At 42.7% G+C, this 25,250-nt stretch overlaps 1 protein-coding gene across 5 annotated transcripts in view; it reads left to right on the top strand.

Annotated features, from left to right (window-relative positions):
• The window catches only part of SHROOM3 (shroom family member 3), a 295,746-nt gene extending 278,591 nt beyond the window's left edge, over nucleotides 1-17,155 (top strand). For all 5 annotated transcript variants that reach the window (XM_032400576.1, XM_032400578.1, XM_032400577.1 and 2 more), the window contains 3 exons: nucleotides 428-578; nucleotides 10,171-10,443; nucleotides 15,689-17,155. In XM_032400576.1, the coding sequence (XP_032256467.1) occupies nucleotides 428-578; nucleotides 10,171-10,443; nucleotides 15,689-16,057 (793 nt within the window). In that variant the 3' untranslated portion in view covers nucleotides 16,058-17,155. The remainder of the gene's footprint in view (nucleotides 1-427; nucleotides 579-10,170; nucleotides 10,444-15,688) is intronic.
• Nucleotides 17,156-25,250: the final 8,095 nt, after the last annotated feature.

Here is a 25,250-nt window from a genome sequence, read left to right on the forward strand (position 1 = left end):
TTATGGTGGCCCTGGAAGACTAGGTAACAACCTGCAATCTGAGATGTGTGCAGCACCTTGGAAATACCTTCACAGTCATGGAGTCACAGCTCCCCCGTGGTCTGTGAAATAGGGAGTCAACACCATCCTTATATTTATCACAGAAGGAGAAACCCGCAGGGAGGTTAAATGACTCGCCCAGAGTCAACTGGCAGATCCACAAGCCTGACTGCCAGGCTTCTTCCATGGTACTGCCTTTGGCGTTTTCCAGCCCAGGTCTGCCTGAATGAAGAGCCCTATGCAGAGTAGTCACTCCTTCGTAAATGTTTATTCATCCTGATCTCTGGGAAGGGACTGGATAGAACTTTTTACACGTTTCTGAATGGACAGGCAGGCAGTGACATGAAGCTTCTGGAATGTGCTATGAACTTTGTTCTTTATGGTGCAGGAGTGAAGACAAGGAAGCAGTGGGCATGTTGGTCACCTGCCCTGCCTACTACAGTGTGTCTGCTCCCAAGGCCGAACTTCTGAACAAGATCAAAGATATGCCAGAAGAGGCCAACGAGGGAGAGGAGCCGGTGGATGTCAATGAAAAGAAGGTAAAGGAAGAACTGGGGCCTGTGTTCTCCCCAAAAAGAGAGTCAAGGTCCTAGCAAGGCTACTGGCCCCTTAGGGCAGGAGAGTGAGAAGGGCCTATCACATCACCAGTCCTGCCCGTACCGTCACTGGACCCTCAACTTCTTGGCACTCAGTGATTTCTCACAGCTTTCCTGTCATTTTCAGTTTTACAGATGACAAAAGTCAAGGTTACTGCCTGAAACTCACATAGCTGAGACTAAAACCCAGGTTCCCTGCCTCTTAATCCAACACAGAGACACCCCAACACTCTTCTCAGAGCTGACCAGCCAAAGCCCATGGTCGGGGTCATTTTCCTTTCATGTTTCATGGTCAGAAGGACCATGGAAACCAGAAAACGTAGAAACTTTAAGGGAAAAGAGCGATTGTCAAAAGACACTTGTGAGAAGAGGTAACGTTAATCTTTAGGTTCCCCAGCGCTCTCTGCAATACCCCAGGAAAGAGCCTGGAAGCACTATTGGAATTTAGCTGTTAGCAGTTGATACTGCCACAGAAATTTTAAATGTAAAGCATTTTACAAATGCCCGTGATGCCGCCTGTCTTCCCGCATACCCTGGAGATCTGAGCCCCACGGTGCCTGCAGGGGAGAAAGTGCTCGCCATTCCACTTTCCCTACAGCCCCAGAGGGGCCGCCTGCCCCTCTGCTTTCAGCTCTCCATATGAGTCAGGGTCAGGCCTGCATGCTGAAAAAGGACTCTTTGTTAAAGCTTGTCTCTTGCTGAGCTTGGAATGTAAGTGGTTCTCAGTGGTACCAATTTCAGGAGCAGCTTTCTTATGTGATTCTATTTCATTTACTCTCTGTGTCCTAAGTTCTCTGGTTTCGGTGTGGGTTGAGACCACAGGATATAGACCTGTGGAGCAGGGAGTCATGGGGCAGGAGGATTTAGGGATTTTGGAAGCCCCTCCATCAGGGGGATTCCTCCCTTCCCACTGCTCTAGGTCCTCTGGCTCCGCGGGCCCCCGAGCATATGGCTGACACACTGATGGGCCACTCTAGTGACACACTCTCCCAGCCCAAGGTTTTCCTGTGTGAACACCTACCTCGTGGCACCTTCTGGCACGTCCCTTACTTCAGTGCCGCCAAATGCCCCCATTTAACGGGTCCTCTGGTCGGGAAAAAAAACCCACCTGCTCTGGTCTCTCCATATTTATCCCAAAGAGGGAGCTCTATAAAGACCATTACAGGTACCAGGTTGTCATGACCCCTTTCACTGAATATTTGACAGGTTTTTGTTTTGGTTTTTTTTACATGTAGACATACCCTATTTTACAGTAGCAGTGGGACAAATTACTCATTGCTTAAAAAAAAAAAAGTGTTTCCATCACTTTATTATCAGCCTCTCACTCTGATGATTATGTGGCAAAAGTATTTTTAGACCAAGAATATAAAGGCACAGAGGATGAAAACTCACAGGAAGTAGCAGCAGGTACCATGAACCGAGCACTTCTTGTTACGCGGGGGCCGTGTTTTTCATAGTGCCGTATTATCGTTATTTCCACAAAACTGCTCTCACACCTGTATTGCCACATTTTACACTGATGTCATCAGAATGAGTCAGGGCAAGAGGAGGAGACAAGGCATGCAAGACAAAGGCCTGGCCTAGAAAAAGACCTGGAAAAACACAGGGAGCGTGTGTACACTGAAGAAAGCTTTTGCCAGAAGTTTGATATTTTGTGATATAAAACAAAAAGGCCCGTGCCTCAGTCAGAAATTACCAAATTTAGAGGATCACAAAGGAAGGCGACGAATCCCAGACGATGAGGCTGGGAGGCTCCACAGGGGCCAGAAGGTCATGGAGGTCACATGGGGCTCTGTGTAAAAGGCTGAAGAGTTTGGATCTTACTGTTGGGCAGTAGAAGACCCTGGGAGATTTTTTTAATGAACTACAAGCTTATTCATGTGTGACAGAATTTTCACTGGTGTCACTTGCATTTACATATCTGATTTGGAAACAGAAAATATGTGAGTTTTAAACAATGTTGTGGAAGGCATCTATTAGTATTCTCAGCAGAGAGTTGAAAATGCAGTTCCCTTCCTGATACACAACAAACTTTCCTAAGGGTGATTTTAAAAACTGATGCTGGGTCAAGATTGTTCCAAGGCAGAGTATAGCCATCTGCTAACTTTCACAAAGTAATAGTTTATTACCTAATATTTAAAGTTATTAATAACCTGAGATATACTTCTAGGCATGAAATTCACCAAGAGTCTGTGGAAACTAGAGTCCCAATTTATTAATAAATATTTTTAAAAATTGAAATTAGCCTTTGAGATCAATTCTGCGTTAACATATTTTTATGTATACATCACAGATGATGGATTATAATGTTCCAAGTAAATGTAAGCATTAAGGTATGAAACCCTTTCATTGTCTGAACTTCTGTCTGAACATAACTAAAGACAGTCTAATAACTAGAATTTTAAATTATTTGCCTAACCCTGCCATATCTAATAGGCAAAAATTTGCTTCAACAGATCCCATGATTCTTTATTCTGAAGGCCAAAAGGCTTTGGCTTAGAGACTTAATGGAATATTTCCAAAGGCAAAAAGAATCTGTTGTTTCTCAGAATTAATTGGCTTTCCCCAAGAGATCATTAGCGACCCAGATGGGCTCTCAGCTGCCCATTTCTGTTGCTCTTCTTCATTCCTCAAGTTCCAGATTTCTCTGTGGTCTTTCTGTCTTCCAGCCTGAAAGATTTGCTTCAGCATTTCTTTTAAAATAGGGTCTGCTGGTGACAGTTTCTCTTAGCCTAATTCTTCATCTAAGAATGTCTTTATTCTGCTGCCATTCCTGAAGGATATCCTCACTGAATATGGGATTCTAGGTTGACTGTTCTTTCTCTTTTAGCACTTTAAAATTGTTGTTCCACTTTCTTGCTCCCATGGTTTCTGATGAGAAATGCACAGTCATTTAAGTATTGTTTCTCCTATATGCCATGTGTTGTTTTTCTCTGGCTGCTTTCAAAATTTTTTTTCTCTTTCATTTTCAGCTATTTCATTATGATCGTGTGGGCCTGATTTTCTTTGGTTTCTCCTATTTGGCACTTACTAACTTCTTGATTCTGTAAATTTATGTCTTTCACCAAATTCAGGAAGTTCTCAGCCGTTATGTCTTCAAATATTTTTTATGCACTAATCTCTCTTCTCCTTTTGGGACTTGAGTACTACAAATATTAGACCTTTCGATATTGCCCCACAAGTCCCTGAAGCTCTGTTCAGATTGGATCATTTCTATAGGTCTGTCTTCATTCTGCCAGTGATTTTCTTAATTTCAAATATAGTTTTTAGTTAGAAATTTTCCATTCAGTTAGGTTTTTTGTTTTAGATTTTATTTATTTGAGAGAGAGCGAGAATGAGGGGGTGGAGGGCCAGAGGGACAGGGAGAGAGAGAATCAAAGCAGATTCTGTGCTGAGCAGAGAGCCTGACACGGGGCTCAATCTCATGACCCTGAGATCATGACCTGAGCTGAAATCAAGAGTCGGATGTTTGACCGACTGAGCCACCCAGGTAGTCCCCATTCAGTTAGTTTTTTGTAGTGTCTATTTCTTTGCCAACAACTTATGTCTTCATTCCAAGGGTGTTTCTTTTACCATGGAGAAAAGTTATAAAAGCTATTTTAAGGGCCTTGGTAATCCCAGCATTGGGGTTCTCTCAGGGTTAGCACCAGTTAATGGTCTTCCCCTGGGAACTGCTCACGGTTTTACGGTTTGTGGTTTTTGTTTTTTATATTGGGTAATTTTGTATTGTATTGTGAACATTTGGGGTATTATGTTGTGAGACTCTGAGTTCTGTTAAAATCCTCTAAAGAATGTGGATTTTTTTGTTTTCGTTTTAGCAGGCAGACTATTTAGCTTCAGAGTACAAGTTCCGTCCCACCTTTGGGTACAGATTCCAATGTCATTTCTGTTTTCAGAGCCTTTGCTGTATTGTACAGGTCTGTCCCCAAATATGCACCATTCAGAGGTTAGTCTGGGACTTGGGTAGTTGCTTCTATCAATCATAGTTCAGTTCTCAAAGCCTTTGCTGTGCTGCTTTGGTTCTGTCCTACACACGTGCAGCTTGAGTCTGAGCCTAGGCCTTATGTCAGTTCATATATAGAATTCGGGGATCTTCTTTCCAGATCTCGCCTATTCAGTATTTTTCCCCACATTCTCTGGCTCCCAGCGGCCTCTCTGCCTGGGCCTCTGGCTGGAAAGACAAGTTCTCCTGATTATAGCAGCCCGTGCTGTTCTGTTCTGCATGACCGGGACCACCCTCAATAAAAGAGAAAGAAGAAATAGTAGGCATTCCCCTGACACTCTTCAGGCCAGTGCCTCTGACCAGAAAGAAGGGTTTTTCTCCTGCGGTTTTCAGTGCCTGCGCCATCACTGCAGAGTGCAGCTCGGGGACGGGAGCTACTCTTGGGAACCAGGGCCAGGGGAAGAAAAAAGGGACGGTTCAAACAGGATTTTCCCCACATTCTTGACCTCACAGAGGCCCCTTTTCTGGTCTTCTTGTTTTAAAGGCAGGGCTTTTCTCAGAGTTGTGCTGCCACACCCTGCGTGCAATTCTGCACCGGTCAGAGCATCAAAGGGGGAGGCAGGAAATGAACCCCCGCTCTCGGTCATACTTCACATTTGGCTCCCTGCCCCTACACACTGCCATACTTAACTTGACAGAGCCCCCTTCAGAGTCCAGGGATGTTAGTTGTGCCAAATGGGGAGGGAGGCTGCAGTGGGTGTATGCCATCTTGGCCAAGGTCACGAGTTGTTCGCTCTTCCCCCTCCCCAGGACGTACCAGGAGGGAGACAGCTGTGGCAGATTTGCATTTTAGAACAGTCTCTGGCCACTGTGGAGGTAGACCGGAGGATGAGGTGGTCGTTGGGAGGCCGTTACAGGAAAGTGAGGATACCTGTGTAAGGGCAGTTGCAATACGAGCCGTGAGAAACAGATGGGTTTTTAAAAAGGGGGTGGGGGGAGCCAAGTGGACAGAACCTGGGGACAGATTAGACGTGGAGCATGGTAGAGAGAAGAGGGTCAAGGCTGCCTCTCGAGTTCCTGGCCTACATGGCTGTCCTAACTGGAACAGGGAGGTCCTTTAGGGAAGGAGGATGATGGGCTTAGTTGAATTTAAAGAAATTCAATATTGTTTCTTGTGTGTCAGAGATTCCTGATACCCAGAACCAAGAGACCATGCTGAGTAATAGATCAGCTTTCTGATCACAAGCCCTCCTGAGAGGAAATGAATGATAAAGAACCACTCTTGACAGAGAATGTGCCAGAGAACATTTGAAATGGCAGTTGAGTCCCCAGGATCTTTCTGTTTTGCTCAGGTCACCCAGCAGGGGGTGGAGGTTTGATCCCATTTCTGTCACTGGGACAAAAATCACCCCTGACTTTTCTCTCTTGGATGAAATTCGGCTGAGAAAACAACCATGTGCTACTGCCTAGATCCTCTTCCATTTAAAACCAAAGAAACAACAACAAAGCCTATGGCTGAAATACCTTTATCCTTCTCATTTTTACTAGCAGGAGCCTGAACTCCACTCTGCCCCCAAACGCCAGCCACGGGGCTAGGAGTCCCGAATTACTCTTACTTGAGATGAAGACGGTCCGCCGGCAGAGGCCAGCCGTTTTAGTAGTGCTGTGATTGGCCACGCTGTCAGCCCAAGTCCTTGAGCAGAAGGCAAAGTGGCGTCGCCATGCAGGGGAGAAGCTTAGTATTCCCCTGCAGGGGTCGCCCTCAACGAGTGGTGTGTGTTGTTCAGCCTGTTGCCGGATCAATGATAGCACAAAAAGTAGTAATAACGCAAACACGTGTACAATACTTTTCTATTTCCCGGAATGCTTGCGCAAGCTTTATTGTATTTGAGCCTCATAACATTCCTATAAACTATTTTAAGGTAGTGATCAAAAAGCCTGACCTGAGCCTCATAACATTCCTATAAACTAAGGTAGTGATCAAAAAGCCAGGTCGTCTGGCTCTGGCAAGTTAACTAACCTCTGTCCACCTTACTTTCCTCATTAGTAAAACCAGGATAATAATAGTACCTAGCTCATCGGGTTGTTGTGAGTAGTAATCGAATAGAACACTTAAATAGTGCCTGGCACAGAGAAAAAGCTTAATATTTAAACATTATTAGCTTTAGGCAGGTATTATTATCCCCTTGCTCTGAGTGAGAAAGCGGAGGCCCAAAAGGTCAGGTAGCTTGCCCGAGGGTGAGTTTTCTGTCAGAGCCTCTGCTCCTGACTCCTGGAGCAGTGAAGAGGCGGGAAGGGGCCCAGCAGGGTTGCTGCAAACAGATGGTGAGGTGGGAAGGGAGGGTCTGTTAAACTATATTTAGAGAAAGAACCTTTATAAATAGCATCTCACACGGGGTGACCATGCTAACAGTTTACACCCGTTGAGAAGTTAAGGGAATAAATGTCAATGATCTTGCAAATTAAGTAGCTCCTGAGGGACTAGTATGTTACTAAAACAAACCCCGCCAAAAAGACCTCTATTGTCTCTGCCACAGCGAATTCTGTAGATAGGAGTTGGTAGGGTTTTGTTTTTTGGTTTGTTTTTTTTTGAAGAGGTCTGCCTGGCAGAGAAATGGTTGTTTGGTACAGCCAACTTTCCCTTGTTGCCTTCAGTTACTCACATCCCTTTTAACTGCATTTTTTGAAGCCAAATTTCCATAATTTAAAGGCTTAGAAAATTTTTTTTAAAAATCAAATGCCATCCAAATATGCACCATTTGGGCCAGGCGTGACTGATGTGACTGCTCAGTAACTTACGTATCCCAACCTGGCCATATGTGCTCATACATGACATTACAGCCCAGCAAAGAGCTTTCAGAAATCAGAACGCCACGGAGTGGGTACTGGTTCATCCCACAGGATCCTCCCCGCATCATTCCCAGACACTTTGATCTCATTCCATTCCTTCTTACACCATGAAGCCCCCGTGTACACATCAGCTCCCGTACAGAGAGGCTTGCGGCTCTGCCCAGCATCGGTGTCTTTGAGAACTAAAACAGGGTGTGGTGCCGAGGACAGACGGAGGATTAGACTGCTGAGCCTGGTCCCCGGCTGCAGTTCAGCTGTGTCACATTCTTGGCCCGGGGCTCGCCCACCGGGCCATGCTTGCTCGGTAGCTACCCTTTCGGCGCTGCTGGCCTGCATCGGAGCCCGAGAGCGCTGGTGAGCTGAGTCCAGCAGAAACCCAGCCCAACACGTGAGGGCAGACTTCTCCTAACCGGTCACTGCTCATTCACAGATTCAAAATCAGCACGCCTGTCCCTTAAAATATCAGCTTCTAAGGCCACGATGAGGATTTTTTTTAACGATCCCAATTAAATTATTAACAAAAGTGCTTTGAGTTCCAAAACCAATGACACAGTATTAGTTTCCAAAGAAGCCACAGTTCTAGGAATGAAAAAAACACGAGGCCATTACCTTCTTTCCTTTCTACTATTTAGTTTCTTTAAAAGACTTTTCTAGAAACTGCTCAAGACATGAGGTTGAAATGGATCCCACAACATTTGAATAATCAGAGGCCTTTTCGTGAGGCTAGAGTGTAGCAGTGTTGCTGTGTAGTCACCTGCTTCTTTGGATTTGGTGCAACTGGTTTTCTCTGAGAAGGTGCCATCCGGAGACACTGAGAGTGGTGAGCCCAGGAAACGCAGCCTGTAAGTCCTGGGCTGACTTCATGCAGAGGTCAGCCTCTGTCTATCTGAAAAGCAGCAGTAACGACGTTTGACTTCTCTTAACCCTGTCCAGCAGGAATGTGGGAAGATGTAATAGCACAAAGTGTTTATTTTTCCTACTGCTTTCTATCCGAGTCTCCTTGCTCTTCTTTTCATAGGAACGGATCATCAGACCCTGCTGGGTGTTTTGCTGAAGCTCCTTAGCTGGTTGTGTAGCAGGCAAATACGAGAGCTGCCAGCCAGAATTGGTGGGGTTTTTTTTGGAAAATGAAACAATATCCTCTCCCGCCTGCATTTTTCTGGGCTCAGACTCCTCCGTTGGGGAGTGATAGAGACTGTACAGCTTTTTGCACTACCAAAATTATCCTTGATTGACTTTGTCTTAACTAAACAGCTTGAGGAAAGCCAAAGATGATAAGCCATGATGGGACAGTGCAGCAGATGGGAATATTTTCGTATTTCGAAAATATATTTCGTAGCCTTTGGGATTAGGCAAGTCGAGGAGACAAGCTGTCACCATGAAAGCCAGAATTTGGTCATTTCAAGGACATTATGAACCTTACTTAGACTGGAAGATTGAAGTACCTCTGATGGCCCAGCTTCAAGATGGGCACATCATGGAGAAATAAATATTTCCCCATATCATTGTGATTATTGCATTTTCTGGTGATGAAGAAATTGTACAGAAAGTCCTCAGGACCCTTCAGTTCTGTGAGCCAAAATTTTTTCTATTTTTCTGCTTTCTTTTCCTTCCTCTAAAAATGAAGATTTGGTCTAACATCAAAAAATTGTGATCATTTTTTGCCAAGTTTCCAATTGAAGTCACGTGGTTTGGTTTTATATATATGCATAAAAAATTTTTTTTTGAGCTGGAACCATTTTAGTGGTTAAAGAAATAGGTTTTAACCAAAAAAAAGATTATGTCCTTTCTCCATCTGGCTACCTTAGGCTAAGAGAAAAACGAAAGACTAATTTAAAAATCACAAAGTTTAATTTCTCTTATAGCAAAGTACTAGACATTTAATATAAATGTAGTCAAACTTGAAACCACTAAGACCCGTACTTCATTCCTTAACTGTTTATATGTATAGAAATTTGCAATAAAGATGGCAAATTATATAGCTCAGGCAACTGGAGCCCGTGGAGTGCAGTGGAAAGATCATGGGGCTGACTTCTGATAAAGGTCTCAGTGAATATTCACAAGGGTAAATCGTACAAGGTAGTTGCTAAAATCAGGCTGACTTGAGTTCAGGGCAGCCCCACTTAATGGTACGTGCATCTTGGCCCATCACCTCACCTAAGTCTGTTTCTTCACCTTGTGTATGTGGATAAAATAGTATCTACTGCATGACTGTTGGGATGACTAAATGAGATAATCCACCTAAAGTTCTGGCACATAGTAACTGCTCTAGTTAATGGTAACTAGCATTAAGATTCAACTCAGCTCTCTGAGCTTGGGCAAGTCCCTTAATTCCTTCGACTCTTCGCTTCTCTATTTGTAAAACAAGAAATATTTACCCTACTTGCCTATGTTACTGTAGTGAGGATCAAAAGAGAGCATGTCTTGAAAAGCCTTTCAAAAGTGAGTTAACAAGCCAGTTGGGAAGGCGGAGGTGTATGTAGTATGACAACTGGGAAACATTACGAGGTGACGTCTAGCCTAGCGTTGGCCTGTGAGGACTGCATAGACTCAGAGAAAGGCAGTTGTAGACAGTCAGGGAAAGGAAAGAATATTGTGGCCTAATGTTGGGGGGCAGTCCATACAGAGTAGGGGACCTTCAGCTGCGCCCTGAAAAGACAGGGTGTGGCTGGGAGAAGTCAGTCCTCCTTCCACTGACAACTCCACTGGCTAACCTTCGCTGTGTCTCCTCTGCGATTACAGGCCGAGCTCATTGGAAGCCTCACCCACAAGCTTGAGACCCTCCAGGAAGCGAAAGGGAGTCTGCTGATGGACATCAAGCTCAACAATGCCTTGGGGGAAGAGGTGGAGGCTTTGATCAGCGAGCTCTGCAAGCCCAATGAGTTTGACAAGTACAAGATGTTCATCGGGGACTTGGACAAGGTGGTAAACCTGCTGCTCTCCCTCTCAGGGCGCCTGGCCCGTGTGGAGAACGTCCTGAGCGGCCTCAGCGAGGATGCCAGTAACGAAGAAAGGGTAGGTGGCCTAGCGATTTAGTTCAGCAATTTTTCCCTCTGAAGCCACGTACACAGAGGGGCGCAATTAAACACGATCCCTTCTCTGGAGAAGATTACGATCTCTTTGGGGCAGAGAGTCCAATGTATAGGTTACCAGGAAACACAGAAGAAGGCATCTTGCATGCTAAGAGGTAATGCTGACACTTCAGGCTCAGGGAGTACTTAGGGAAGTAAAAACACAGGTGCGAGAATGTCTTTCCTTCCTTTCTATCCCAGGAAAAAGAAGAGACAACAGCACGGTGGGGGTTGACATTAGAAAAAGAGAGAGGGACAAAGAAACTGTTGGGACTGAGGAGAGGGCGCAGGAACAGGGGCTCAAGCTCCAGGGACTCTGCCGGTGCAGTGCGGGGCTGCAGGCCCTCGGTGAGGATGCACCCTCGTGTCCCCACTGCGCCCTCTGCTGGAAGGAAGAGGACAGGTAGCAACAGTGGTGCCCACACTGGATAACATTCAAGTCCTTTGTCTTTGCTTGGCACGGTGGGCTTACACACTTTATCTGCGGGCTCACTGAATCCTCACAACAGGCCAGCACGTGATGGAGCCAGGATAGGAGGGGTCCTGCTGCAGACCCCACGTTTTATTCACTAGGTTGAACTTAATTCTGTAGTTACGGAGCATTCTTCACCTGCTCATCTTTACCACAAACACTGGCTGTCTGATGTATGCCACCGGGCTCATGGGATACAGCCGTGAGCAAAGCAGCCAGATCCCTGCCCGCAGGGAGCTTATCGAGAGAGGTCAGACAATCAACGCATCTGTAACTATTGTACTTACATATGATGCTAGAAGGTGATAGGCACCCCAGCTTTGCTTTCTGACTCCTTCTCCTATCTACAGCTCTCTTTCAGTGCCATGAGGGATTTCCCAATTATTTCTCCTATACATTACATTAAAGGGGAAGATGTCTTTTTTCCAAATAGAAAAAGTCTAGATCGTATTAAGAAACTGACTGAGCATACAAGAACTTTCTGCAGCGGCAACCCCCTTCCTGCACGTACGCTCCTCATGAGGCTGTGCTGAGTCTTAGCTTCCTCATCTGGAAATGTAGTGCCTGCCTGTCAAATACCCAGTGCTGTGCATGCTAGTGATGAACACCGACTAAAACGCAGGCCCTGCGCTCAAGGAACTCAATGCAGAATGAGGAAAACCAGCGTGGAAGCAGCGAGTGCATCCAATATGCCGCAACACGGCGACAAATTCAGCCCATGAGACACTTCTCAGGTGTTGGTGGGAGCCCAGGAAAGACTTGGCACACGTGACACTTGAACAGGGTATAGGAGAATTTCTTAATTCTACACAGACTAAGAGGGGAGGGCTTCACCATTTAGAGGGAATGTCATCGACAAAGTCAAGAAAGACCATGGCATGTTCTAGAACCATACATATATGATTGGCGTGTCTAAAACAGAGTGATTGCTTGGTTTTAAAAATCTCAAGTTACAGGAAATAATAGAAAAGTGTATAGTCAGGGAACTCACAGGAAGTAGAGGGTTCAATCAACCGGGGTAAGCAGAGAAAGTTCAGTGAAGGTGTGGGAAGGAGTAAGGAGGACCAAGAAGAGATAATGAAGCTCCCTATTCTCCCAGGGTTAGCATCACTTGGAGGAGGGAGTCCTTATTAGAACTCTGTGTCTGTCCTACAGCACTGAGGCCTTGGTGAGCTAATGTAGCCCCCACTACCTGGCAAGGAAGGAGCCAGAGATAGGGGCCCCAGGTTTCTTCCTCCCTCCCTCCCTCCCTCCCTCCCGTCTCCTGCCCATGACTCCTGTTGGCCAAGCCCAGAGGGAAGGGAGCCCAGCTGGTGCAGCCTGCACCGTTCAGCTTCCTTAGACACAGAGCAGGGCTGAGAAGTGGATCTGGAGGGCCCAGCAGTATCCAGCACAGAAAACAGTCACAAAGACCTTGTGGGTTATACCTTATAGATAGGACTTCAGCCAGTAGGCCAGGAAGAGCCATAAACTAATTTTATAACCTAATCTGCCCGGGGAGGAGTGGGACTTATGCTAAGAGTCTAGCCAGAAGGAGTTAGGCTGTTCGTTTAGGCTGTTGTCATAGGGATAGAGACTAGGGAGTGAGAGAATGAGTTTGAATTAGTAAGGTGTGCTAGATGAGGGGAAGAGGAAAGCAGAAACTAAATTTTCGTTTCCTGTTTGGCCACTGGGATGGATGCCACAGGTATGTGAGAGAAGGAACACTGGTACAGTTTTAGTTAGGGGAAAAGGAGCTGTTCCAGAACTTAATTCAGCTCAACATTTAAACGTAACACACACACTCTTGAATACAAATATGTGCATGCTCCCATGCAAAATACATCCATAGTTTTTATAATGATTAATCTTAAACTGAAAGTATAAGTAGAAATGAGGGAAGGAAGAATAAGTGGCTCAACAAATGCCATTGTAGGATAAAGGTCATGGGGGGGTGAGGGGATGGGAGAGTGTGTATCAGGCTTCAACTAAATCTCTAATTTTTGTTTTTAATCTGAAGAAAATATGATAAATGCTCCTGTTAAGAATTGGCACAGTTAAGGATGGGTACACAGGTATTCTACTATTCTCTATACATTTCTAATGTGTAAAATATTTCATAATTTTTTTAAAGGTGAGGAAGAGGTTTTCACTTTTTAACTTCTCTACAGTATTTTGAAAGGTGTCTTCATTCAGATTAAGTCCCTAAGGGTTTTTTGGGTTTTTTTTAGTTTTATTCAAATTCTAGTTAGTTAACATACAGTGTAATATTAGTTTCAGGTGTACAATATAGTGATTCAGCACTTCCATACATCACCCGGTGCTCATCACAAGTGCACTCCTTAATCCCATCACCTATTTGACCCATCCCCACCCACCACCCCTCTGGTGACCATCAGTTTGTTCTCTGCAGTTAAGAGTCTGTTTCTTGGTTTGCCTCTTTTTTTCTCCCTTTGCTTGTTTTTTGTTTCTTAAATTCCACATATGAGTGAAATCACATGGTATTTGTCTTTCTCTGACTTGTTTCACTTAGCGTAATACTCTCTAGCTCCATCCATGTCATTGCAAATGGCAAGATTTCATTCTTTTTTATGGCTAATATTCCATGGTGTGTGTGTGTGTGTGTATAGATGAACGGATAAAGAAGATGCGGTGTGTGTATACTGATGGACACTTGGGCTGCTTCCATAATTTGGCTATTGTAGATAATGCTGCTATAAACGTTGGGGAGCATGTATCCCTAAGGGGTTTTTGTTCTTGAGAGAGAGAAAGTGCATGCAAGGGGGTAGGGGGAGACTTCAGCTGGTGGCAGGCAGAGGGAGAGGGAGAGAAAGAGAATCTTAAGTGGGTTCCACACACCAGCGTGGAGCCATACACAGGGCTCAATCTCACAACTCTCAGGTCATGACATGAGCCTGAGCTGAAACCAAGCATTGGACACTTAACGGACTGAGCCACCCAGGCACCCCTAAGGGTTTTCTTTTTCCTTTTTTTTTTTTTTTTAAGATTTTATTCTTAAGCAATCTCTACACCCAACATGGGGCTCTAACAACTCTGAAATCAAGAGTTGCATGCTGCACTGATTGAGCCAGCCAGGTGCCCCATCTGGTGTGTTTTTCTGATTAGGGGAAGGAAGCCATGAAAATGGAGATATTTGTAAGATAAACCTATAACTTTGTAGCTTTTCCCCTGGGCATTATTATGTAAGATCTGACAGGCTAGCTCAAGGGAAGTTAAGGTAAAGACACATGGTCTGTGAACTTTTCATAAGCCTACATATGAAATAAGATTAAAGATATACCTCTTGATTTTCATTTTAATGTTTCTCAATCACTTTGGCCTTAAAAGTCTAAATGATTAAATATAAAATGAAAAAAAATTTTAATGACATTGTAAGTCAACATGTTGCATAAAAAGCCATGTTAAAGATTATTATAAAGTAAATTAGCCCTAAAGATAACATGCTACCTTACCATTGGGTTTGTATAAGAAATGCTCAGAATATGGGGCGCCTGGGTGGCTCAGTCAGTTAAGCGTCTGCCTTCCGCTCAGGTCATGATCCTGGGGTCCTGGGATTGAGCCCCATGTCCAGCTCCCTGCTCAGCAGAGAGCCTGCTTCTCCCTCTCCCTGCCACTCTGCCTACTTTTGCTCTCTCTCTATCCCTCTGTCAAATAAATAAAATCTTTGGAAAAAAAAAAAGAAATGCTCAGAATATGAAATTGCCATTATTGTTAAATAGAATTTCTCTCATGTTAGATTCAGAGGCCCGAAAACTAGAAACAGATTTCTTTAGACATGGGAAATATGACATTCCCATTGTTATTTGTGGATCAGGGCAGAGGTTCTCAAACTTCAACTGCAGAAGAATCACCTGGAAAGCTTCAACCACAGCTTTCTGGGCCCTAAGCTTTATATTCAGTAGGTGGAACAGGCCCTAAAAATTTGCATTTCTATGGTCCCAGGGTCCTGGGATCGAGCCTGCTTCTCTCTCTCCCTCTGCTTCTTCCCCAGCTTGTGCATGCTCTCTCTCACTCTCTCTCAAATAAATAAAATAAAATAATTTGCATTTCTAACAAATTCCCAGGAGATGTTGCTGCCGGTGGTCCACACTTTGAAAAACGCTATAAATGTAAATACTTGTAAATGCTCAAGGTAACTTAAAGATTGGTCTTTTTTTACCCCCTTCAGTTTTTTATCATGGTAAACTACACATAACCTAAAATTTGCCTTCTTAGCCATTTTAAAGTGTTCAGTTCATTAGTGTTAAGTATATTCACATTGTTGTGCAACTGAGCTCTAAGAACTTTTTCTTCTTGCAGAACTAAAACTTTATATCCATTAAACAGCTCCATTCACCCCTTCCCTGCAGCTGTCAACCACCATTCTACTTTGTATCTCCATGCTTTTGACTACTCATATAGGTACATGTAACCCCTAAGTACTTCATGTAAGTGGAGTTACTGATTGTCCTTTTAAATCTAGAAGCCTCAAGTCAAGCTTTTACCCCAGCCAATTTATGTCATCTCTCTTAAAGCTGCCATGTGACTTACAAGTTAGAGATCTATATACATGCAACAGAAGGGTAATAAACTGATTTTCAAAAAGAGTCTGTCTCCTTACTCTAGAGTGACAACTGAAATAGAAACTTGTACTTTTCACAGCCTGGAAAAGGTGTCTCTGCAGACAGTTCCTTCCTCTGCCTTGCCCTCTGCTGATCTGTTTGTTTCGCCTTGGCAGAGCTCTCTCAATGAGAAGAGGAAGGTCCTGGCTGGGCAGCACGAGGATGCCCGAGAGCTCAAGGAGAACCTGGATCGAAGGGAACGTGTGGTGTTGGACATCCTGGCCAACTACCTCTCAGAGGAGCAACTCCAGGATTACCAGCATTTTGTGAAAATGAAGTCAACACTCCTCATTGAGCAGCGAAAGCTGGACGACAAGATCAAGCTAGGCCAGGAACAAGTCAAGTGTCTGCTGGAGAGTCTCCCCTCAGATTTCATTCCCAAGGCAGGGGCCCTGGCTCTGCCCCCAGACCTGGAGAGTGAGATGGCTCCTGCTGGGGGGTGTACTGTAAGTGGTGTTTTCCCGACATTAACCTCTCCACTTTAACCTCTTCTAAAAGACCCAACCAAAAGATCACCCTTTCTCTCAACACTATTTAATCTGAAAACTGTTTCAGTGCAAACCACCGTTTAAACTCTATGGGTCATTGGGGTTTTTCTGGATAAAAGGAAAAAATTCTATCCAGGAAAAAGCCTGTTTTTTTGTTTTTTGTTTTTTGTTTTTTTTCCTTCTCGCCCTACGTGATTGATCTGAGAGCTTGAATGCTGCTGGGAACTTAGCCCTTTCTATTCTCATTTTCTAGTAGAAGGAAAATTAATGAAACTGTGAGAACTGTTTGGAGGGCGTTTGATTGGTTAATTTTTAACAGGCTGAGGCAACATAGATGAGTGTGTGTCACCCTCAGGAATGTATCCACAGCGGCCTTCCTTGCTTGTGGGCAGGGTGTCCTGACGACAGATATAAGAACTCACTAATGAAGGGTCTGCAACATAAAGCCTTAAAAAGAAACACACACAGAAGAAAACTGTAAAACCTTGAACATTGTTGTTATTTATATTTTTTAAAATGAAAAAATCATTATGTTTGTGTGCTAACCACTTATTTGATTCTGTTTTGTGGTGGACGTAGACAATTGCGTTTGAGCTTTGTATTTTGTGAAAACCTTAATGAAATGAAGAATTCCAAAGATAGTCACATTGAGCGTGGAGACTTTTGGTTTTTTCTTCAACCCTTGGCTTGTTGCTCTTATTTGTACAAATATGAGCAGACCTTCTACACTTGTGTTAAAATTGGGGAATCCCAGTTTCCCCTGCTGCCAGTTGTCACCACTTTACTTCTGTAGTGTTCCTGTTGGAACACTACACCTTGCCCAGGAAGAAGGATTTGTGCAACATGGCTATCACATCATTTCCTAGTGCTTCTTGGCATTCCCACCCTGGTGGGGAGATAGAGCTCAATTTTACTAACAAGGACAACAGCTCTCCAATCTGTATACAAGGAAAGTCAGAAACCAATTCAAAACTGAATTCATGCTGTCCTTCTGCATGGGATTTGGGCTAAATGTAACCTGTTTAAGAGATATACTATGAGGCTGTTTTAATGATTTTTTTTTTAAGATTTTATTTATTTGAGAGAGAAAGCATGAGAAGGGGAGCAGACTCCTTGGTGAGTGGGGAGACTGATGCAGGACTCGATCCTGGGACTCCAGGATTATGACCTGAGCCGAAGGCAGTCACTTAACCGACTGAGCCACCCTAGGCGCCCCCCACCTTTTTTTTTTCTTTAAAGATTTTATGTTTTAATGATGCTTTTAAAAGTTTTCCTAAATTGTTAAGCCTATCAACCACCATTAAAAACAGCCTTCTTAATATCTGAAGACTGATTTTGCACTATCAATCTGAAGTTTGCACAGTACATCTGAAGACTAGGATTTTGCTTCACAATAATGACTCTCTGGAGGGTACTCTAGAGCCCAAGTTGTAAGTCTATTCAAACAGACTGGGAGGCGGAAGGAGGCTAGGGCCAGTGGCCAGGCTATGCTGATGGCTGCCAGTGGCCAGGAGAGCAACAACCTCGTACTTACAGCAGGTGGTGCATCCTGGGCTTTGGTTTAGTTTGTTGTTGTTTTCATGTGCTCAACCCATGGCTAGTGGCCACCTCTGCTCATTTGGACTGCAAGTACTATAGAGAACTGAAGAGTAAAACTTGTATGACAGACCAAATGCCCTTTTCTCCCCTAGTACATTTTAATTACTTGATGAACTGTATCTTCTGGTTAAGAACTTCAAAACTATAGTTTTGTTCCCCGATACAGATGTCTTTTGATGAGCTTAGAACCAAAGGCCACCCAGACGTTTCTTGTGAGCAATCAACCAAAGCTGTTGCTTCCCTTTTTGGAGGTTAGACGCTGACTCCCATTGGTACAGTGAGACAGCGCCTCTGTCTCCCAGGAATGTTGTCAGAAGCTGCTCTCTCACATCCAAAGGTCCCATTTCCCAGGGACTCGGTGGAACCTGTGGCAGCGTTCAGCATCCACACCACATGGTCATTTTGAGGTAGAGAAAAACAGAGCATCTGACATTTCCTCAGGCTTAGGCCAACACGGGAGCCCCAGATCACCTCCGGTTGGTAATTAACTGTGTCTTGCTGACACTGAGTGACTCCTTCCATCAGACCAGGTGGGAGCCAGCCAAAAAATGTCTTCAGCTGCTCCCAGTGAAATTCCTCAGGGGGATTCTGGGGCCACCCACATTCCCAACACTCTCCAAAATGATTCTTCTGAAGGATTTGACTGGGCACACTTTGTAAGTCTTTTTCAATCACTTTTCTAATTTATACATGTCAAGCACAGGGCATGCCTAGGACATCATCCCTTCCTTTGCTACACTGAGATGTTCTGTCATTAAGTGAAATGAGGGAGGTATCAGGTGCAACTATGAAAACTAATTCTTAGGGGATGTGATGCTTACTATAGCAGGACTTGACCTTTGCTTGACGAAAAGAAAACCACTAACTTAATTTTCATTATTAATTTTTAAATGCCTTTAGCTCAACAGTAAGTCTGTTCTCTATCCCTTTCCTATTTTTGCATTCTCTTTCCACTATCATCTTGGGGCGCCTGGGTGGCTCAGTTGGTTAAGTGTCTGCCTTCGGCTCAGGTCATGATCCGGGGTCTTGGGATCGAGTCCCACATTGGGCTCCCTGCTCAGTGGGGAGTCTGCTTCTCCCTCTCTCTCTCTGCCACTAACCCCTGCTTGTGCTCTCTCTCTCGCTTAAGTAAAATCTTTAAGAACAAAAAGCAGTCATCTACAGAAGCCATCCTTTTTCCTCCCAACAATACCTTAGGCCAAGATCATAAGCAAATCAACCCTGAGCATGTTGTTGGTCAAGACTTCAAGGATGTATGTTCACAGTCAATAACTGTCCCTGTGGATGCAATCATTCCTGAAATACCAGGTCCCATCAGAAGTGGTGGGTGTGGGATGGCCTTGCAATAGTCCAAATGCTGATACTCAAGGAACCTGTGAAGTTCTAAGAAGGGACAAGGTCCTGCAACAAAATTGGGAGTCCTCCAACTTCTGGGCCGCTTGAGAAGTTCTGGGCATGTTGCTACACGCTGGTTGACTCAGGGCTTTCTCCTGCTGTTTTGTTTCTTGTGGTGGCTACTTAACCCCAAAGAATGCCGGAAGGTTCCATAGTGAAAGTGTCTGAGGTTTTCCAAGAGACACTGTTGAAACCAAACATTTTTTCCTCTGCTCCAGGGGAACATTTTAGGTTTTGTTTTGCACAATTGGTTTCCAAAATTGAAGATTAGCAAGCATGGATCAACCCCTAAGAATCACAAGCTATTAAAGTGAGGAGTGAGGGCCTTCGAGACATACAAAAGAGAAATCAGGAGAAACCAGGCTGGTATACCCCAGTTTTCCTATTATTCCATTGTTAGTACCTGATCTACAATCACTTCTGAGTGTAAAAGTTAAGATCACAGTTGTTCCTAATATGAGTGCTACCTTAAGCTTATATTTTAAGTATCTTTTACCAAGATGTTGGGGTTTTTTTCTGGATACCAGGAAAATGTTGGCGTTTTATTCTTATATGGTTCCAAATTTACTTGTCTTTAATTTTCCACATTATTCGTTTTAGTCTATTAGGTTGGAATTTTTTTTTTTTTTTTCCTTTAGAAGAACATGAGTCTTAGTCACCTCATTACTGGCAAGAAAAAGGAAGAACTTCAGCCTGAAAGAACTCCCTTCCCAGCAAAGTGTAAAATGATCAGACAAATGTGAAGGGGCCGTTCCACACAGAAACAGTATACTGGGGACAAGGTATTCCTTGTTGCCTTAACTCTGGGATGAAGCATGAGATGAAATGATAAAGACCATTTTAAAATCAGAAAGGAACACATGAACAGTTTTCTTATTCTTATTTCTAAATAAAGTTTCACTTTTCTTATGGAAGCTCATTCAGACACTAAATCATGGTTTCTCAAAAATACTTTGCATCAGAATCACAGGAGTGCTTGTTAAAAATGCCCATTGCTGGGGCGCCTGGGTGCGTCAGTCGGTTAAGCGTGCAACTTGTGATTTCAGCTCAAATAATGATCTCATGGGTCATGAGATCCAGCCCCACATTGGGCTCCGTCCTCAACCAGGAGTCTGCTTGGGATTCTCTCCCTCTGCCCTTCCCCCCGACTCATATGTTCTCTCTCAAATAAATAAATCTTTTAAAAAATCCCTATTGCTGAGACACCACCATGGAGGCTGCGAATCTGCACCTATATAAGTTCCCTGGGTTGTCCTGATACACTTCACCATTTGAGATGAACTGATACCAACCATTTGTACAGTTTTTATCATCATCACAGAAAGACTAACATGAATTTATGTAATAACAATCCGAGAATTCAAAGCCCTGTCACGTTTACTCAACTACATCATTATGAGTTAATATTGTCCCCACTATTTTTGTATCATCCCCACAGTTATGATATGGGGTTTTTTTCCCTGCTCACTTTCTCTTAGATTGGCTTTAAATCTGAACAAGCTAAGCATGTATTCAGGCTCAATTGCACTACTTTTCCTCAAAAGGAATCAATCTATCACACAATGTCAGTAATTTGAAGTCCTGCCATGATATCTGCATTAACCTGAAATTGCAGCTGACCTTTACAGTGGGGGCTTTCTTCAGATTTCTGTTGCCCCTTCCCAAGTCTCAGGCTACATAGGAGAGGTAGAATTTCTCTTGGTGCGGATTTGATAGTCTAGCTTATGACACAAAAATGTCAAATTTCAAAACCCTAAAGTCAAAACTATGTAAGAAAAAAAGTTGCAAATGAAGAAATTGGTTCATTTATTCCTACATCATTCTATAAATTCCTCTCTGATATTCTGTCATTTGGAAAAGCAGCTCTATTTCTTGCTAAAACATCAGTATTGCCACTCCTTGACAAAGCAGGTTGAACAGGGTAAGTTTAATATAAAGAATTATTAAACTCCAGTGAGTTGATTACCCTGAGCTAAGGGAGAATACACAAGGAAAGATAAACTTGGAAAGGGTCTCCCTTCCCAAGACTGAGGTTCAGACCTCCTTGGAGAACTTAACCCACCCACAGCAGAAGAGTTTGTTGGTTTACCCAGACCAGAGCTGATCTGCGATCCCTGAGCAAGTAGGAAGCAACCCTCCAGAGTGCAAGCTGGGTGCGGCCAGTCAGCAACCAATGGCAAGACGTGGGGGCCCTGCAGAGGGGGTGGCCACTCAGTGGAAACCCTCTAAGTTGCAGATGATCTGCATGGGGGAGCAGGTGTTGGCAGAATGCCTTTGGGGCACTGAAGCAAGAATGAATTCTTCAGGGTATAGGTTTCTAGTCCACAGGGCTGGGAGATGCTAATCACCTGCTAAGGCTACAAGATCATCAAGACAAACCATGGTTGGGGCAGAACTCCATCAGATGCCCCATACCCACACCACTCATACACCAGTCAGTAGCCCGAGAGTAAGATAGTCCTTTTCTCCCCTCCTGCCCCACCAGCATCATCTAGGTGATGATTGAGATCCTCCCCTTTGGGACACTGACAGGTCTCAGCATGCCCTCAACTACTAGGGGACACAAAGAATGAAGAAAGCTGACTGGAAAACTACATAGGTTTGAAAGACAACCAAGAGCTAGGGTAGGGTAGGGTTGAATGATGAGTTTCATCTCCTATGCGATGCCACTCTTTGAAGACTGGGAGAAGTGGCTGTTTTATCTAATGCACAGAAACCAACATAGAAAGTTAAAGAAATGAAGAAACAGAGGAATATGTTCCAAATGAAAGAATAAGATAAAAGCCCCAGAAAAAGATCTTAATGAAATGGGGATAAGTGATTTACCTGATAAAGAGTTCAAAATAAAGATGCTCACTGAGGTCAGGAGAACAATGCATGCACAAAGTGAGAATTTCAAAAGAGAGATAGAAAAATATAAGAAAACGCCAAACAAAAATCAGAGCTGAGAATACAATAACTGAAGTGAAAATTCAATAGAGGGGTTCAACAGAAGACTAGATGAAGTGGAAGCAAAGGTCAGCAAACTTGAAGACATGGTAGTGGAATTTATCCAAAGGAGCAAAAAGGAAAAAAAAAAAAATGAAAATGAGTGAAGATAATTTAAGGGGCTTATGGGATAACATCAAGTGGGCTAATATTCCTATTATAGAGGTCCCAGAAGAAGAAGAGGGAGAAAGGGGCAGAAGCATTTTTGAAAAAATAATGACTGAAAACTTTCCTAAATGGAGAAGAAAACAGACATCCAGATCCAGGAATATGAGACTTCCAAGTAAGAGGAATCCCAAGAGACCACACCGAGACATGTTATAATTAAATTGTCAAAAGTTAAGCACAGGAAAGAATCTTAAGAGCAGCAAGAGAAAAATGACTTGTTATGTTCAAGGGAACCCCCAGAAGATGGTCAGCAGATTTTTCAGCAGAAACTTTGCAGGCCAGAAAAGACTGACCTGATATACTCAACATGCTGAAAGAAGAAGAAAAAAAACCTTGCCAACCAACAGTACTTTACCCAGCAAAGCTGTCCTTCAGAACTGAAGGAGAGAGTTTTCCAGACAAGAAAATCTAAAAGAGTTTAATAGGCCAAACTTACAAGAAATGTAAAAGGGATTTCTTTAAGCTGAAATGAAAGGGCACTAGTTAGTAATAGGAAAACATATAAAACTGTAAATCTCACTGGACACAGTAAGAATATAGTCAAATTCAGAGCAATACAGTGTGGTGATGGAGGTGAGTGAATCACAGAAATCTGGTATGAAGGTTAAAATACATAAGTAGTAAAAGTAACTATAACTACAATAACTTGCTAATTGACACACAAGATAAAAAGAAAATTTGACATCAAAAGCATAAAATGTGTGGGGGAGAATAAAATGTAGAGTTTTAGAATGCATTTGAACTTAAGCTGTTATCAGCTTAAAATAGACTATTATAACTCTAAGATGTTTTATATAAGCTTCATGGTAACCACAAAACAAAAATTTAGAGTAGACACACAAAAGATGAAGAGAAAGGAATCTAAGCATACCACTAAATAAAATCATCAAATCACAAAGGAAGAGAGCAAGAAAAGAATAAAGGAATGGAACTACAAAAAAGTCATAAAATAATTAACAATATGGCAATAAGTCCATACCTGTCAATAATCACTTTAAGTGTAAATGGACTAAATTCTCCAATCAAAAGACATAGAGTAGATGAATGGATTAAAAAAACAAGACCCAAGTATATGCTACCTACTAGAGACTCACTTCAACTTTAAAGATGCACACAGACTGAAAGTGAAGAAATGGAAAACATGATCTATACAAATGGAAATCAAAAAGAAAGCTGGGAATAACCATACTTATATCAGACAAAACAGACTGTAAGAGAAAGATGATAATAAAGAGACAAAGAAGGTCATTATATAATGATAAAGGGGTCAATCCAACAAAAAGATGTAACATTTATAAATATTTATGCACCCCACATAGGAACACCTAAATACATAAAGCAAAACTTCTCCTCCAAAATCAGGAACAAGACAAAGTTGCACAATCTTGCCACTCTTACTCATCATAGTATTAGAAATTCCAGCCACAGCAATAAGGCAAGGAAAAAACATAAAAGGCATCTACACTGGAAAGGAAGTAGAATTGTCACTATTTGCAACTGACATGATACCATATATAGAAAACTCTAAATGTCTCCACAAAAAATTATTAGAATAAGTGCATTTGGTAAAGTTGCAGGATATAAGGTCAATATACAGAAATCTGTGGGATTTCTATACACTAACAATGAACTATCAGAAAGATAAATTAAGAAAGCAATTCTGTTTACAATAGCATCAAAAAGAATAAAATATCTAGGGGTACCTGGCTGGCTCAGTAAAGTATGCAGCTCTTGATCTCAGGGTCATGAGTTTGAGCCCCACGTTGGGTGTAGAGAGAACTAAAAAACAAAACAAAAACAAAAACAAAAAAACAAACTTTAAAAAAAAGGAATAAAATACCTAGGAATAAATCTAACCAAGGAGGTGAAAGACCTGTACAATGAACACTATAAGACACTTTTGAAAGAAACTGACACAAATAAGTGGCAAGATATTCCATGCTCATGGATTGGAAGACTTAATTTTTTTTACGGTTTTATTTTTAAGTAATCTCTACATCCAATATGGGGATCAAACTCACAACCCTAAGAGTCACATGCTCCACTGACCGAGCCAGCCAGGTGCCATGGAAAAACTAATATTGTTAAAATGTCCATACTGCCCAAAGAAATCTACAGATTCAATGCAATCTGTATCAAAATTCCAGTGGTCTTTTCACAGAAATAGAATAATCTTAAAACATGTATGGAATTACAAAAGACCCTAAATAGCCTAGCAATTTTGAGAAAGAAGAACAAAGCTAGGGAGGCATCACACTTCCTGATTTCAAACTATATTACAGAACCATAATAATTGAAACAGTATATATTAACATTAAAACAGTATTTAGATCAGTGAACAAAACAGCCCAGAAATAATGTATATATGGTCAATTATTTATAACAAAGGAGCCAGGAATATATAATGAGGATAGACTCTTCAATAGGTGATATTGGGAAAATTGGACAGCCAAATGCAAAAGAAGGAAACTGGACCCCACTTTACACCATACAGAAAAATCAATTCAAAATGAATAAAAGATTTGAGCTTAAGAGCTGAGACCATATAAGTCCTCAAAGAAAACATAGGGGGTAAGCTCCTTGACATCAACCTTGGCAATGATTTTTTGGATTTGACACCAAAAGCAAAAATAAACAATGGGACTGCATCAAACTAAAAATCTTCTATACATCAACAAAATTAAAGGACAACTTATGGAATGGGAGAAAATATACGCAAACCACATATCTGACAATGGGTTAATATCCAAAATATATAAAGAATTCATACAACTCAGTAGCAAAAAACCCCTAACAATCCAATTTTTAAAATGAGCAGAGAGGAACTGAATAGGCATTTTCCCAAAGACACACAAATAGCCAACAGAGGGTTGCCTGGCTGGCTCAATCAGTAGAGCATGCAACTCTTGATCTTAGGGCTGTAGGTTCGGCTCCACATTGGGTGTAAAGATTACTTAAAAATAGAATCTTTAAAATAAAAAAAACAGCCGAGGGGCGCCTGGGTGGCTCAGTCGTTAGGCGTCTGCCTTCAGCTCAGGTC

The sequence above is a fragment of the Phoca vitulina genome, unplaced genomic scaffold (genome assembly GCF_004348235.1).
Source record: "Phoca vitulina isolate PV1807 unplaced genomic scaffold, GSC_HSeal_1.0 scaffold3, whole genome shotgun sequence".
Classification (NCBI taxonomy): domain Eukaryota; kingdom Metazoa; phylum Chordata; class Mammalia; order Carnivora; family Phocidae; genus Phoca; species Phoca vitulina.